Below are 17,984 nucleotides of genomic sequence, written 5' to 3'. Positions count from 1 at the left end.
CGCTAACAATATATCGACGCTTAAATGCTCAATTTGTCATCCTGTAAAGAAAAAAGTTAGCAACTGCTATGTAAAGGAAAAGGGGCAGGATTAAATAAGCTCTGCTTCGTCCTACTCCTTTTCGAACATGTTGAAAAGAGAAACTGGAAATTGTGATGTATCGAAATAAACTCAAACTAAAAAAAAAACTCCTGCACAGCTCAGACCTACTTCCTGTCTTCGGCGCTAAGCCTTCTGGGTAAAGCAGTATATTAACATTTAGCGTCCACATGTCCTAGTTTACATGTATCTATATCAGGGGTCACCAAGCTTTTTGAAACCAAGAGCTACTTCTTGGGTACTGATTAATGCGAAGGGCTACCAGTTTCCATCCATCCATTTTCTACCGCTTATTCCCTTTGGGGTCGCGGGGGGCGCTGGAGCCTATCTCAGCTACAATCGGGCGGAAGGTGGGGTACACCCTGGACAAGTCGCCACCTCATCGCAGGGGCTACCAGTTTGATACACACATAAATAAATTGCCAGAAATAGCCAATTTGCTCAATTTACCTTTAACTCTATGTTATTATTAATAATTAATGATATTTATCTTTGTGGAAACACTGATCATCTTAATGATTTCTCACAATAAATATATATAGAATCAGATAAATATCAATATGCAACACTTTATTTTTATATTTTCTCTAAGTGCACATTTTTCAAATTGAACATTTTCAAATGATCACTTCTAAGACAGTCTTTTGAAATCACAATATCCCATTTTAACTAGCTAGCCACTAACATTTTTCAACAAATCATGAATTACTTTGCACCATGTTTGTACAAATAATAACTCATGTAAAATACAAAAGTCAACTCTCAAATTTTTAAATAAATCATGTCACACTTTGAACTGGACACCAAATCTGTTATCTGTTTCTTTGTCAGTTAGTGAAGACCAAGTCTTTAAAATATTTTCTTGGATTTTCAAATTCTATTTGAGTTTTGGCTCTCTTAGAATTAAAAATGTTTAGCAAAGCGAGGCCAGATTGCTAGTAAATAAATCAAATTTAAAAAAATAGAGGCAGCTCACTGGTAAGTGCTGCTATTTGAGCTATTTTTAGAACAGGCCAGCGGGCTACTCATCTGGTCCTTACGGGCTACCTGGTGCCCGCGGGCACCGCGTTGGTGACCCTTGATCTTTATGTATTTTTTTAGCCTTTATCTATCGAGGGCAGGCGTGTCAAACTGGTTTTCATTGAGGGCCACGTCGCAGTTATGGTTGCCTTCAGAGGGCCGATTTAAACAGTAAATAATATGCAGTATGAATATAAACGTGTGTATATAAAACATGTGTATAATTGTCTGTCTTTTTTTACGTACGCTGTACAAAACCAAATCTTTGGATTGTACTGTATAAAGCTGGCAGTCTAGTCGCCACAATTTTACCGTAATATTTGCAGATTTTTGTTTTTTTACAGCATATAAAAAAATACATGGAATGAAATTACGGTAAATGGAGTGGAAAAACAGTACCACTGTTTTTTTAACGTAAAAATTCATGCAAGTTTTTTTATACAGTAAAATATACGGTTTTTGTGTTTTATAGTGCATTATTACTCTATATTGAAAGTGGATTTTACTGTAAAATTTTTACATGAACAGTTTTTTATATTACTTACTTTGAAATCATAAGTCAAGCAGATATTCAAGCATTTATCTTTATTTGAACAATAACATTGTTTTGAAATGTATGATGATATAATATTTTGTTTTATTATTAGAGATGAATAAAGTGTAAATATATGTAACTGTACACAGTACATTTATTTTTGTAATACATTTATTAAGAAAAGATAAGGTACTTTATTCACACTTATTATTTCCATGCTTTCAGGGGCCACACAAATTAACGTGGCAGGCCAAATCTTGAGTTAAACACCTGTGATCAGGGTAAAGCTCTTAGGAACAGATTCTCATTAGCAATTATGACCTAGCAAAGATGCTGCATTTACATGACAGATATGTTGAAGTGTGATCAAAAAATTGTCATCATTTGTCATTTACCAAATAAAATGTGCACAGTAGATCGCTTTCAACAGTTTACAAATGCTGTTTATGTGCGTGGGTAAATTAATGGAACACTAATCAATATTTAAGAAAGGAAAAACGCACAGAGAATGTTTGCAACTTGTGTGTGAGAGTAGAGAGTGGACTAAGAAAAAGCCTTTGGTGGTGTTTTTTCTATATTTAAAATTAATTATTACCAGAATTAGTTAAAACAGTACAGTAATTTGACAGTGAGTATGTGCTTTTACTGCCATCTAGTGTCTACTTTTAAGTCTCTGCGGTATAAAACAAGTAAAACATCAATATAGTACTGTATTTTCCGGACCATAGGGCACACTGGATTATAAGGCGCATTGCCGATGAGCGGGTCTAGTCAGGTCTATTTTCATACAAAAGGTGCACCGGATTATAAGGCACATTAAAGGGGTCATATTTTTTTTTTTTTTTAAATGGAAAAACACTTTCTTGTGGTCTACATAACATGTAATGGTGGTTCTTTGGTCAAAATGTTGCATAGATAATGTTTTACAGATCATCTTCAAGTCGCTTTCTGACAGTAAGTATAACAATTTGGTGTTTTTTTTTTTTACGTGAGTCATCGTGCAGTCTACACATAACTCTTATGTGTGACTGCCATCTACTGGTCACACTTATCATTTCACCATGTACCAAATAAAATAGCTTTGAGGTCGGTAAGCACAGCCAAAATTATTCCGTACATTAGGCGCACCGGGTTTTAAGGCGCACTGTCGAGTTTTGAGAAAATTAAAGAGTTTTAAGTGCGTCTTATAGTCCAAAAAATTCGGTATTTGTTTTCCAATTTTTGTTGAAATTCTGTGCTTTTTTAAATTGAAATTGACAAAGAAACCCTTAAAAAATCCATCCATCGATTTTTAAGGTAAAACATTTTTTCAAGGTAAAAAATGATTTTCAAGGTAAAAATTGATTTTCAAGGTAAAAATTGATTTTTAGGGTAAATTTTTTTTTTCAAGGTAAAAAATTATTTTCAAGGTAAAAAATGACTTTCAGGGTAAAAAAAAATATTTTCAAGGTAAAAAAATATTTCAAGGTAAAAAATTATTTTCAAGGTAAAAAATGACTATCAGGGTAAAACATTTCTTTTCAAGGTAAAAAATGTTTTCAAGGTAAAAAATTATTTTCAAGGTAAAAAATGATTTTCAAGGTAAAAAATGATTTTCAAGGTAAAAAATGATTTACAAGGTAATATACATTTTTCAAGGTAAAAAATGATTTTCAAGGTAAAAAATGATTTTCAAGGTAAAAAATGATTTTCAAGGTAAAAAATGATTTTCAAGGTAAAAAATGATTTACAAGGTAAAATACATTTTTCAAGGTAAAAAATGATTTTCAAGGTAAAAAATGATTTTCAAGGTAAAAAATGACTTTCAGGGTAAAAAAATGTTTTCAAGGTAAAAAAAATGTTCAAGGTAAAAAATGATTTTCAAGGTAAAAAATGATTTTCAAGGTAAAAAATGATTTACAAGGTAAAATAAATTTTTCAAGGTAAAAAATGATTTTCAAGGTAAAAAATGACTTTCAGGGTAAAAAATGACTTTCAGGGTAAAAAAATGTTTTCAAGGTAAAAAAAATTTTCAAGGTAAAAAATGATTTTCAAGGTAAAAAATGATTTTCAAGGTAAAAAATGATTTACAAGGTAAAAAATGATTTTTAAGGTAAAATACATTTTTCAAGGTAAAAAATGATTTTCAAGGTAAAAAATGACTTTCAGGGTAAAAAAATGTTTTCAAAGTAAAAAAAATTTTCAAGGTAAAAAATGATTTTCAAGGTAAAAAATGATTTTCAAGGTAAAAAATGACTTTCAGGGTAAAAAAATGTTTTTCAAAGTAAAAAATGTATTATCCATGTTCTACTGCTTGTCCCTTTCGGGGCCACGGGGGGTGCTGGAGCCTATCTCAGCTGCATTCGGGCGGAAGGCGGGGTACACCCACATTGATAACAAATTTATAAACTCACAATGTTATTGAAAATAAATAAGCCTCAAAACATTGCAACTTTCTGAAAAAGCCGGTGCAAATTCAGGCGTTTTAGGATGCAACGATCACACAAAAAGCCTGTGACGCCTCGCAGGGCCCGATGAAGCGCACAGACGAGGCAATGATTACCTTGTGTTCTGTGAGGGTTAACAGGGAAGGGAATCGTTCGCCACATATCGGACACATGTAGTGTTTGGCAGGGCCGCGGTGCGTCTGAGCGTGCTCGCGAAGTCCGGTCTCAGAGAAGAATGTCCGGGAACAGATGTTGCACTTGTGGTTGCCCTTGATGAAGTCTGCTTTCTTTTTCCGCGAACCTTGCAACAACACACAGGTTTATTAGGAGGTCAAAGAATGAAAAGTGCGGAGCAAGTTACCCGCGTCGTCGTCTCCTGGCCGGATGTTGTGGTCTCGCAGCCGGTGGTTCTGAAGAAGGGACTCCATGGTGTACGCCGCGCCACAAATGTCGCAGGCATACATCGGCTCAGAGTTGTCCAGCTCCTCCTCGCCCCCGCTGGCCTCGTGGCTGTTGGCTGCATCTCCTGCCTGGCCGCCTGCTCCCCCGGCGACGCTGTTCTTCAGCAACATGTTCTTGAGGTCGGCTTGCTCTGCGGCCGCCACCGTTGTTCTCTCTGTGGCGTTTGCACCTACGCCGCCGCTCCCTCCTCGTTTGGACGACTGCGTCAGGCCGTTGGGTGTGCCGTTCTGGCTACTGCTGCTCCCCGTGCCGCCGCCGTTGCCGGTGACGTTGCCCCCGTCGAAGATGCAGTGCTTCTCCCTGAGGTGTCTCTCCAGCTGCGAGATGGCATGGAAGGTTTTGCCACAGAAGCGACATGTGAACTTCTTGCTGTGAGTGGTGATGTGACATTGGAGCTCCACCTCCGTTCCAAACGTCTCTCCGCAGAAGATGCACTTCCTGGGCTTGAGACCTGCCAGACAAAGAACTAAAACTTTCATCTTTGAACGTTTGATCCCTTCCGTGAAGCCATCTTCATCTTCAGGTGTTGCCTCAATATACAAACCCCGAAACCAGTGAAGTTGTCACGTTGTGTAAATGGTAAATAAAAACAAAATACAATGATTTGCAAATCCTTTTCAACTTATATTCAATTGAATAGACTGCAAAGACAAGATACTTAACGTTCGAACTGGAAAACGTTGTTATTTTTTGCCAATGTTAGCTCATTTGGAATTTGATGCCTGCAAAATGTTTCAAAAAAGCTGGCACAAGTGGCAAAAAAGACTGAGAAAGTGGAGGCATGCTCATCAAACACTTATTTGGAACATCCCACAGGTGAACAGGCTGATTGGGAACAGGTGGGTGCCATGATTGGGTATAAAAGCAGCTTCCATGAAATGCTCAGTCATTCACAAACAAGGATGGGGCGAGGGTCACCACTTTGTCAACAAATGTGTGAGCAAATTGTCCAACAGTTTAAGAACAACATTTCTCAACCAGCTATTGCAAGGAATTTAGGGATTTCACCATCTACGGTCCGTAATATCATCAAAAGGTTCAGAGAATCTGGAGAAATCACTGCACGTAACATTGAATGCCCGTGACCTTCGATCCCTCAGGCGGTAATGCATTAAACACCAACATCAGTGTGTAAAGGATATCACAACATGGGCTCAGAAACACTTCAGAAAACCACTGTCAGTAACTACAGTTGGTCGCTACATCTATAAGTGCAAGTTAAAACTCTACTATGCAAAGCCACAGCCATTTATCAACAACACCCAGAAACGCCGCCGGCTTCGCTGGGCCCGAGCTCATCTAAGATGGACTGATGCAAAGTGGAAAAATGTTCTGTGGTCTGACGAGTCCACATTTCAAATTGTTTTTGGAAACTGTGGACGTCGTGTCCTCAGGACCAAAGAGGAAAAGAACCATCCGGACTGTTCTGGCGCAAAGTTCAAAAGCCAACATCTGTGATGGTATGGGGGTGTATTAGTGCCCAAGGCATGGGTAACTTACACATTTGTGAAGGCGCCATTAATGCTGAAAGGTACGTACAGATTTTGGAGCAACATATGTTGCCATTCATGGACGCCCCTGCTTATTTCAGCAAGACAATGCCAAGCCACATTCTGCACGTGTTGCAACAGCGTTGCTCCATAGTAAAATAGTGCGGGTACTACACTGGCCTGCCTGTAGTCCAGACCTGTCTCCCATTGAAAATGTGTGGCACAATATGAAGCCTAAAATACCATAACGGAGACCCCCGGACTGTTGAACAACTTAAGCTGTACATCAAGCAAGAATGGGAAATAATTCCACCTGAAAAGCTTCAAAAATGTGTCTCCTCAGTTCCCAAACGTTTACTGAGTGTTGTTAAAAGGAAAGGCCATGTAACACAGTGGTAAAAATGCCCCTGTGCCAACTTTTTTACAATGTGTTGCTGCCATTAAATTTTAAGTTAATGATTATTTGCAAAAAAAAATAAAGTGCTCAGTTTGAACATTAAATATCTTGTCTTTGCAGTCTATTCAATTGAATATAAGTTGAAAAGGATTTGCAAATCATTGTATTCTGTTTTTATTTACCATTTACACAACGTGCCAACTTCACTGGTTTGGGGTTTTGTAGAATACCGGCAGGTGTACCTGCTCCAAGCCCTCCAGGGAAGCCTGCCCTCTGACCCAGGTGGTTATGCTTAACATGGAGCTGAAGTTCTGTTTCCTTCCTGAAGTCCCAGGCACAGGCTGTGCAACGAAACAGCTTCTTCTCATTGCTGTGTTTCACTGCTAAATGGACCTGAATGACAAACAGAAGTATTACATGCCTGACTCGAGTAGTGAGTGGAAGTACAAGCTAATACTCGCCTGGATGGAGACCTTGGAGTCAAAGACTTCCTGGCAGAGTGTGCAGTGGTAGAGGACAAACGTGTGCATGTCCAGCAGGTGTTTCTGCAGGTCGTCCACCGAGGAGAACTGCTTATCGCAGCTCTCACACACGTACTGAGTGGACGTGGTGGTGTAGTGCACAGTCAAGTGTTGCAGCAATGCCTCCTGGGATTCAAAGTCCTCCTTGTTACACTGCGGGCACGACTGGCGCCTCAGCAGCATCTCCAGGTGCGACTTCAGGTGCGCCTGGAAACCCTCAAAGCTGGAAAACCGCAGATCGCACTGGTTGCAAGGGTAGTCCCCGTTGCTGCCTATGGAGGGGGTGGAGTCGCCTCCCAGTCTGTGGCGTTTCGGGGAGGAGATCTCTACGTCGGAGGAGGCGGGGCTTAGGTCTGCCACCTTCGCTTGTCTTTTGTTGTTCGCCAACGGAATGTTCTTGTGGTTCTCCTTGATGTGCTTGGTGAGCTTGAGGAGTGAGCCGAATATAGGCGAGTTGGTGCAGTACGGACAGGAGTAAACCTGAACATGGGGAATAATTGGAATGTCTGAAGATTAGAAGAGGAGGAGGATTGTCACAATGAGTACCGTATTTTTCGGACCATGGGGCGCATCGGATTAAAAGGCGCACTTTGCTTTATAGAGAAAAAGAAGAAGCTGATGACTACGGTGTCGGGACGGACTACAATGGCAGACGCGCGCGCATTTTTACCAGAAGGTACCAGAAAGTAAAGTTAAAGTACCACTAATAGCCACACACACACTAGGTGTGGTGAAACAATCCTCTGCATTTGACCCATCCCCTTGTTCCACCCCCTGGCAGGTGAGGGGAGCAGTGAGCAGCAGCGGTTGCCACGCTCGGGAATCATTTTGGTGATTTTAACCCCCAATTCCAACCCTTGATGCTGAGTGCCAAGCAGGGAGGTAATGGGTCCCATTTTTAAAGTCTTTGGTATGACTCGGCCGGGGTTTGAACTCACGACCTACCGATCTCAGGGCGGACACTCTAACCACAAGGCCACCGAGCAGGTAAAGAAAAGTTGCTTTTGCATAATATTGCGAAACAAAACGCCAGATAATGTCAGCTAATAGGTGCCATTTTGCGGTCCTTATACACACACCATAATAATACTCGTATGTTTAATTACGCCGACAATCCATCAAGCGGTGCGGCTTCATAGCTTACCGAAGTTGTACTAAAAACATTTTTGACAGATTTTTGAGCGCCTTGTGTAATGTTCTATATTCTCAATGGAACATTTAAAGTTTTAGTGTTGTTTACTGGCGTATCTCTTATGTGTGACTGCCATCTACTGGTCACACTTATCATTACGCCATGTACCAAATAAAATAGCTTCGAGGTCGGTAAGCACAACCAGAATTATGCCGTACGTTAGGCGCACCGGGTTATAAGGCGCACTGTCCATTTTTGAGACAATGAAAGGATTTTAAGTGCGCCTTATAGTCCGAAAAATACGGTACTTGCAGAATTCGACACGGGCCGCTTGCTACAGGATATTGTTTTTTAAACTGACCACATGCTGGGAGGCTGCGATAAAACATGTTGAATATGCGACCTTCCTACCTTCAAAAGCCTTCTCAAAACACACCTCTTCAGATCTGCTTTTAACCTGTGATTAGTGTTCTGTCTTGTCATGTCCCGTCTTATTATGTCCATTGTACTGCTTTTATATTTCCTGTATTATGTATTATTACTTTGAACTGTTTTATATTTTAATTTTTTCCTGTAAAGCGTCTTTGAGTACCGTATTTTTCGGATTTTAAGTCGCAGTTTTTTTCATAGTTTGGCCAGGGGTGCAATTTATACTCAGGAGCGACTTATGTGTGAAATTATTAACACATTAGCGTAAAATATCAAATACTATTATTTATCTCATTCAGCAATCGTCACACACACACACGTCAACCAATAAAAATTTGGCGGGGGGTGGGTCATGGCAGAAGTGCATTGTGAAAAAAAAGATGCTACCTGCTACTACATCCGTACCTATGAAAAATGATAATTTCAACATTGGCGATAACTTATAAAAACTGAGAAGGGCTGAACAAAAATGGCACCGAAAAGGAAATCATATACCGCGGGTTACAAGCTGGAAGTAGTGAAATATGCAGCAGGAAAGGGCAATCGAGCAGCAGAAAGAAAGTTTGGAGTAAGCGAGAAACTTGTAAGGGACTGGCGAAAAGCGGAATCCTGTCCGTATTCAGAAAGGCTGGAATAATTGGAACTGCAACTGACGATGACTCTGACGTAAGCGACGTACCGATAGAAGAGGAAGCGGCAAATTGTCTACCTTTGGAGTTGGCAGAGTTTAGAAGCGACACCGAGGAGGAAGATTTTATGGGATTTAGCGATTAGGAGTGACAGATTGTTTGGTAAACGTATAGCATGTTCTATATGTTATAGTTATTTGAATGACTCTTACCATAATATGTTACGTTAACATACCAGGCACGTTCTCAGTTGGTTATTTATACACTTATTCAGCCTGTTGTTCACTATTCTTTATTTATTTTAAATTGCCTTTCAAAAGTCTATTCTTGGTGTTGGCTTTTATCAAATACATTTCCCCAAAAAATAAGACTTATACTCCAGTGCGACTTATATATGTTTTTTTCCTTCTTTATTATGCATTTTCGGCCGAAGCGATTTATAATCAGAATAATACGGTACCCTGAAAAGCGCTATACCAAATAAAATGTTTTATTAATATTATTATGCGCTTCCTGCTTACCTCCATGAAAGATTGGGATGCGGACTGCAGCACCGGGGACTCCAGTTTGGCCACCGCTCCACCGGACGCAGCCCTGCCCCCCACAGCCGATGTGCAGTGCGTCTGTTGAATATGTTCCGTCAACGAAGACTCCGTCAGAAATCCCATGGAACACTGGTTGCAGAAGAAGGCATGGTTCCCTTCTGCGGTGGAGTACAACAAGGTCAGCAACAATAACAAACATGGGTCTTGACACTGCACTCATTTCTATGGCACATCCCATTCACCTTGTTCCAAGCACATTTTTTCACTTCCAAACATTCTGTTTACGTTTAGAAAGGGACCTGTGATGATTTTCATCTTTTTTGGCTTTTAAATGTTGTTACAATGTCGGATATTTGTGTTAAATGATGCCAAAGCATCAAATCATATGCTTGCACGCGGTTTTGGACGCCTCTGTTGGCGGGGTTTTGCAGCCTGGCTACTTAGTGATGTCACAGTGAGGTGGACATACTTACATTAAGTAAAGCCAAAGGGTAAGGGTATGTAGCAAGTAAAATGACAATTACTGAATGACAGGGCGCTAAATATGAAACTTATTCCTGGCTCTTGTAGTGCACAGCATAAGTCTAATAATTTTTTTTTTCTTTCTCACCCCCTAAACCCCCCCATTGTTTACCTGTATCTCACCTTTTTTGAAAGGGGCGCCGGAAGTTGGCAGACCCATCAGCGATCCTGTTCTGTCTCCCTGTAATGTTTGTCTGATCTTGAATGGGATTGTGCTGAAAATGTTAATTTCCCCTCGGGGATTAATAAAGTATTTCTGATTCTGATTCTGATTGTTTTGCTCTGCAAAAGGTATCGGTTCAAATATTGGTTGGAGTCAAGATGGTCTGTAGATTTACTGTATGTGTTATTTATGTGAACATTTTTATTTTGCACCAAAATAAAACAATCATTAAACTATTTATTTCCCATAAACTCGTTTAGTGTAAAACAGGGGCCCCCAAACTTTTTCACTCCGGGGCCGCATTGGGTTAAAACAATTTGGCCGCTATATGTGTGTGTGTGTATATATATATATATATATATATATATATATATATATATATATATATATATATATATATATATATATATATATATATATATATATATATGTGTGTGTGTGTGTGTGTGTGTGTGTGTGTGTGTGTGGTGTGTGTTTGTATATACAGTATATATACAGTATATGTGTATATATGTGTGTGTATATGTATATATATGTGCATGTGTATATGTATATATGTATATGTATATATATATATATATATCTATATTTATATGTGTATATATGTATTAGAGATGTCCGATAATATCGGCCTGCCGATAAATGCGTTAAAATGTAATATCGGAAATTATCAGTATCGGGTTTTTTTTTTATCGGTATCGTTTTTTTTATTATCGGTATCGTATATTTTTTATTAAATCAACATAAAAAACACAAGATACACTTACAATTAGTGCACCAACCCAAAAAACCTCCCTCCCCCATTTACACTCATTCACACAAAAGGGTTGTTTCTTTCTGTTATCAATATTCTGGTTCCTACATTATATATCAATATATATCAATACAGTCTGCAGGGATACAGTCCGTAAGCACACATGATTGTGCGTGCTGCTGTGTACTAACCTTTAACAGTTAATTGTACAAATTTTCATTAATTACTCGTTTCTATGTAACTGTTTTTATATTGTTTTACTTTCTTTTTTATTCAAGAAAATGTTTTTAATTTATTTATTTTATTATTATTTTTAAAAATACCTTATTTTCACCATACCTGGTTGTCCAATTTAGGCATAATAATGTGTTGATTCCACGACTGCATATATCGGTTGATATCGATATCGGTTGATATCGGTATCGGTAATTAAAGAGTTGGACAATATCGGAATATCGGATATCGGCAAAAAGCCATTATCGGACATCCCTAATATGTATATGTATGTGTATATATATATATATATATATATATATGTGTATGTATGTATATGTGTATGTATGTATGTATATATATATATACACATATATATATATATATATATATATATATATATATATATATGTATACATACATATATATTCCTCGCACACTTGCGGCATGTCACGTTATCGATGGTCAAATGCATTTTTAGACAATATGATTTGCCTGAGTGGCTAGGAGACGGTAGAAAATGGGCTAGAAAGGACAAATAAAAAAAATTAAAAAAAATAAATAAATAAATAAAAAAACTTTTTTATTTAATTTTTTTACTTGGGACTACGCGCGGGCCGGATTTTGGATGCTGGGGGGCCGTATCCGCCCCGCGGGCCGTAGTTTGGGGACCCCTGGTGTAAAACATGCATCAAATTAAATTCAAGTTTGATCAAAATAGTATAAAAATGTTACATATTAATAAAAAAAACGTGTGAACATTTTTTTTGTAATTGAGTGTGGGTAAGGCTCTAAATTAAATTCCGTTTAAAGCTCCAAATTAAATTCCCCAATTTAGCACTGGTACGAGAAAGTATTATTTTCATCTAAACCTGGCATGTGCCTAACAACACTGATGTGCAACATGCAGTGACAAAAATGCAGGTAATTAATTTTTTTAATCTATTGCTGCGTGTGCAGGTGTACCTAATGTTGTGGCCTGGTGGGTATATATATAATGTTTATGAAGTTTTGAAAAATAGCAAAAGCGATATATATTTGAAAAGGGTATCATTTTTAAAAGATAATACTTTTGGAGACGGTGGTGTGGACCTATTCAGTGGCCAAGTGGTTAGAGTGTCCGCCCTGAGATCGGTAGGTTGTGGGTTCAAACCCCGGCCGAGTCATACCAAAGACTATAAAAATGGGACCCATTACCTCCCTGCTTGGCACTCAGTATCAAGGGTTGGAATTGGGGGTTAAATCACCAAAAATGATTCCCGGGCGCGGCCACCGCTGCTGCCCACTGCTCCCCTCACCTCCCAGGGGGTGATCAAGAGTGATGGGTTAAATGCAGAGAATAATTTCGCCACACCTAGTGTGTGTGTGACAATCATTGTTACTTTACTTTACTTTACTTGGTTGTATTTGCAATCTGGTTCACGCCTTCACAATCAAACATTTTGCAGAAAGATCAAAAGATGGGTTATAAATGTGACTCTGGAAAAGTAACGCAAAATGTACACAAAAGCATATCAACAAAGAAGTGTTTTACATGGAGATTAAAACCCTTACAGGTTCATTCCATGTTAAAGAGAGCATTGTTCTCACCTAATGTGGTGGAGCCCGCCATAATCCCACCAGGCAGACAGTGGGACACTCGGATGTGTTCTTGCAGAGAGTTGATGTCCCCAAACATGTCTGGACAGTAGTTACAGTGGAACGCTGTCACATTAGTGAACTGCAGGAGCGGAAAGGCCGCCGCTGCCGGGCTCGCGGCTCCTCCGCTGGCACGGTGAGCTTTGCGCACGTGTTCGTTGAGATTGTAGAGCGTGGGTAGTGTGTCCAGGCAGAGTTGACATGTATGGCTCTGCTGTGGCTTATCAGCATGGATGGTCTTTAAATGGATCTCCAGCACAGCCAAGCTATTGAAATCTCTCTTCGAGCAGTACGGGCAAGAGTATGTCACTTTACCCCAGCTTCCTCCTCCACCTTTAGAGGGAGACACACACTCAGTCAGTTACATGATTATCACACAGAAGTCAATAGATCCCTCACAGTTTACTACTACAGCACTACGACTATCCATCCATCCATCCATCCATTTTCTACCGCTTGTTTCTTTTTTTGGGGTCGCGGGGGGTGCTGGAGCCTATCTCAGCTGCATTCGGGCGGAAGGCGGCGTACACCCTGGACAAGTCGCCACCTCATCGCAGGGCAGCACTACGACTTTATGCAAGACAATTATCTCAGCACTCACTTCCAGCCAGCTACTTTGCGGTCATTTCACCAATCGATATTCAATGTACAAATATGCATAATGAAATTAACAATTGTTTTTCTTTGTTTTAATCAAGTTAAGTGTCCTGCACATTGATCTGATTGTATGTCTAATAAATACAAACCCCAAAACCAGTGAAGTTGGCACAATGTGTAAATGGTAAATAAAAACAGAATACAATGATTTGCAAATTTCAACTTATATTCAATTGAATAGACTGCAAAGACAAGATACTTGATGTTCGAACTGTGCAACGTAATTTTTTTTTGCAAATAATCATTAACTTCTGGGTGTTGTTGATGAATGGCTTTCGCTTTGCATAGTAGAGTTTTAACTTGCACTTACAGATGTAGCGACGAACTGTAGTTACTGACAGTGGTTTTCTAAAATGTGTTCCTGAGCCCATGTGGTGATATCCTTTACAGACTGATGTCAGTTTTTGATGCAGTACCGCCTGAAGGATCGAAGGTCACGGCCAGTGATTTCTCAGAACCTTTTGATGATATTACGGACCGTAGATGGTGAAATCCCTAAATTCCTTGCAATAGCTGGTTGAGAAATGTTGTTCTTAAACAATTTGCTCACGCATTTGTTCACCAAGTGGTGACCCTCGCCCCATCCTTGTTTGTGAATGACTGAGCATTTAATGATAGCTGCTTCTATGGGTTTTGTATATTGCAAGAATCGATTTGAATCGTGTCGAATCGATTCTAAATCGACTCGTCACCCCGGGAATCGGAATCGACTCAAATAGTGAGTTGTTGTATGATTCTTTTATACCCAATCACGGCACCCACGTGTTCCCATTTAGCCTGTTCACCTGTGGGATGTTCCAAATAAGTGTTTGATGAGCATTCCTCAACTTTCTCAGTCTTTTTTGCCACTTGTACCAGCTTTTTTGAAACATGTTGCAGGCATCAAATTCCAAATGAGCTAATATTTGCAAAAAAAATAACAATGTTTACCAGTTGGAACGTTACGTATCTTGTCTTTGGAGTCTATTCAATTGAATATAAGTTGAAAAGGATTTGCAAATCATTGTATTCTGTTTTTATTTACCATTTACACAACGTGACAACTTCACTGGTTTTGGGGTTTGTAAGATGAAGACTGGACAAATTGCATTTCCTAAAATTCCTAAAATTACACTTTACCATATAATACTAATAAATATGTTGCAAAAAGGGTTATATTTTTTCATACATGTGTTATTCCTTATCCCAACTATACTTTGTCTTTAAAAAGGACAACAATTTAATAGTTTATTATTTTTATTATCGATTGTGTCATCTAATTGTTGTAGCCCCACTATTTTGAAAGAAATACAACAAGCACATATCATATGATAAACAACAGCGTCAATTGCAGGGGATAGTGATCTATGCCACTATACAAGCTGTACACGGTCTACTCTAAAGTATATCCAAGTTTCATTTCTATAGTATTTGCCTTTGAGAATTAATATTTTAATAAAATACCTACTGGAATGTGTGTGGTGCAAATCACCTCCACCCGGATGTCCCAAGCTTATCCCGATTTCCTCCCCGCTGTCGTTTCCTCTTCTGCGGCCTCGTTCGCTGCCCTGGCTGGGCTTGAGGGTTGAGTCAGGCGTGGATCCTCTCTCCAGGCTGGCACTGGAGTCTGGAGTAGCTGAACTCATTGAAGCAACGCTCCCCAGTGCAGGGTCAGGGCTGGCAGCACTGTGATTGGAGGAGTCAGGTTGGCGGTGGCTGTCAAGGTGGCAGTAGACATCCTCAACAGAGGGGAATTGTTCTGAACAAACAGGACATCTGCAGAGAAACACAGCAAACCATTAACAGGAGGAAACATCAAATATATGATGGGTATATTGTATTTATATATACTTCAACTAATGAAATGATGAGTGGTTTTATTTTTTCAAATTTCAAGGAGTCATGGATGTAATTGTAGATATGTTATCCTGTAATTGCAAAACCCAAAACCAGTGAAGTTGGCACGTTGTGTAAATGGTAAACAAAAACAGAATACAATGATTTGCAAATCCTTTTCAATCTATATTCAGTTGAATAGACTGCAAAGACAAGATAACTTAAATTATTTTTAAGTAATTTTTTTGCAAATATCAGCTCATTTGGAATTTGATGCCTGCAACATGTTTCAAAAAAGCTGGCAAAAAAGACTGAAAAAGTTGAGAAATGCTCATCAAACACTTGTTTGGAACATCCCACAGGTGAACAGGCTAATTGGGAACAGGTGGGTGCCATGATTGGGTATAAAAGCAGCTTCCATTAAATGCTCAGTCATTCACAAACAAGGATGGGGCGAGGGTCACCACTTTGTGAACAAATGTGTGAGCAAATTGTCAAAAAGTTTAAGAACAACATTTCTCAACAAGCTGTTGCAAGGAATTTAGGGAATTCACCATCTACGGTCCGTAATATCATCAAAAGGTTCAGAGAATCTGGAGAAATCACTGCACGTAAGCGATGATATTACGGACCTTCGATCCCTTAGGCGGTACTGCATCAAAAAGCGACATCAGTGTGTAAAGGATATCACCACATGGGCCCAGGAACACTTCAGAAAACCACTGTCAGTAACTACAGTTGGTCGCTACATCTGTAAGTGCAAGTTAAAACAGCCAAAGCCATTTATCAACAACACCCAGAAACGCTTTGCTGGGTCGGAGCTCATTTAAGATGGACTGATGCAAAGTGGAAAAGTGTTCTGTGGTCTGACGAGTCCATATTTCAAATGGTTTTTGGAAACTGTGGACGTCGTGTCCTCCGGAACAAAGAGGAAAAGAACCATCTGGACTGTTATGGGCGCAAAGTTCAAAAGCCAGCATCTGTGATGATATAGGGGTGTAGTAGTGCGAAAGGCATGGGTAACTTACACATCTGTGAAGGCACCATTAATCCTGAAAGGTGCATACAGGTTTTGGAGCAACATATGTTGCCATCCAAGCAACGTTATCATGGACGCCCCTGCTTATTTCAGCAAGACAATGCCAAGCCATGTGTTACAACGGCTTGGCTTCATAGTAAAAGAGTGCGGGTACTAGACTGGCCTGCCTGTAGTCCAGACCTGTCTCCTATTGAAAATGTATGGCGCAATATGAAGCCTAAAATATGACAATGGACTGTTGAACAACTTAAGCTGTACATCAAGCAAGAATGGGAAATAATTCCACCTGAAAAGCTTCAAAAATTGGTCTCCTCAGTTCCCAAACGTTTACTGAGTGTTGTTAAAAGGAAAGGCCATGTAACACAGTGGTGAACATGCCCTTTCCCAACTACTTTGGCACGTGTTTCAGCCATGAAATTCTAAGTTAATTATTATTTGCAAAAAAAAAATAAAGTTTATAAGTTTGAATATCAAATATCTTGTCTTTGTAGTGCATTCAATTGAATATTGGTTGAAAAGGATTTGCAAATCATTGTATTCCGTTTATATTTGCATCTAACACAATTTCCCAACTCATATGGAAACGGGGTTTGTAAAACAATTGATATAATTAATAATGAAATCCAAAATGCCCTTGTGCCAACTTTTATGCAATGTGTTGCTCCCATTAAATTAATGATTATTTGCAAAAAAAAAAATACGTTTCTCAGTTCCAACATTAAATATCTTGCTTTGCAGTCTATTCAACTGAATATAAGTTAAAATAATTTGCAAATCATTGTATTCTGTTTGTATCTACGAATTACACAACGTGCCAACTTCACTGGTTTTGGGTTTTGTACATCCTAAATATTGTTATATAAGGTCCTAATGTATTATGTTGTTGATGAAGAATCAGATTGTTTTGAATGGAGTGGGTTAAAAGAGTCCATCTTTACTTGTGTTTGCGGTTGGCATGCTGCGTTTCAATATGAGTGACGAGCGAGCCCTCGTCCAGAAAGATCTCAGGACAGTGGATGCACTGCAAGTCGGCGCGGTCGGACAGTTGAGGGTGTCTGGTCAGGACGTGTTTCTCCAGCTCGTCGGTCTGGCTGAAGGTCTCCTCGCAGTAATCGCACATGTACAAGTCCTGTTCCAGGTCAACCTCGCCTCCAGCGTCCTTCTTCCCGCCATCTTTTTCGCTCCTCAGTGCAAGGTGCTCTCGGTTCTTTCGGTGAGCCTGACACACGCAGAGAGCAGTTAGATGTCTTCACAAAAGTGGGACATATTGTGCAATTAAAATTGTATAGTAAATAAACATGTTGTTTGTGTTAATGCAACAATGGTACTTTCCTTTTGTACGCGTTTATTTTTGTATGATTCAGTTTTTGCTGAAGATTTTGACCAATTTTTTATTTATTTTTTTAAATACTGTCTTGGTTATTGTGCGGTAAAACAATACAAATAAACTAATCTGTCTTCCCACACATAATTGAGTGCCTAAACAAAGAATCATCTA

The 17,984-nt window shown here is 39.2% G+C and overlaps 1 protein-coding gene across 5 annotated transcripts in view; it reads right to left on the bottom strand.

Moving 5' to 3' along the window:
- znf423 (zinc finger protein 423) overlaps positions 1–17,984 on the bottom strand; it is a 292,736-nt gene that overhangs the window by 196,895 nt on the left and 77,857 nt on the right. For 2 of the 5 annotated variants that reach the window (XM_061970270.2, XM_061970273.2), the window contains exons 6-13: positions 17,425–17,705; positions 15,080–15,387; positions 12,928–13,308; positions 9,662–9,843; positions 6,891–7,430; positions 6,672–6,822; positions 4,442–4,993; positions 4,197–4,381 (exon numbers count right to left, since the gene is read on the bottom strand). In XM_061970270.2, coding sequence (XP_061826254.1) covers positions 4,197–4,381; positions 4,442–4,993; positions 6,672–6,822; positions 6,891–7,430; positions 9,662–9,843; positions 12,928–13,308; positions 15,080–15,387; positions 17,425–17,705 — 2,580 coding nt within the window. Of the gene's footprint in view, positions 1–4,196; positions 4,382–4,441; positions 5,009–6,671; positions 6,823–6,890; positions 7,431–9,661; positions 9,844–12,927; positions 13,309–15,079; positions 15,424–17,424; positions 17,706–17,984 lie in introns of those variants that run through there. The other 3 variants (XM_061970271.2, XM_061970272.2, XM_061970269.2) reach the window with 3 other exon arrangements.

This window comes from Nerophis lumbriciformis, linkage group LG10, assembly GCF_033978685.3.
Source record: "Nerophis lumbriciformis linkage group LG10, RoL_Nlum_v2.1, whole genome shotgun sequence".
NCBI classification, from domain to species: Eukaryota; Metazoa; Chordata; class Actinopteri; order Syngnathiformes; family Syngnathidae; genus Nerophis; species Nerophis lumbriciformis.
Note: the sequence above shows the minus strand (reverse complement) of the source record. Positions and strands in the feature narration are given on the sequence as shown.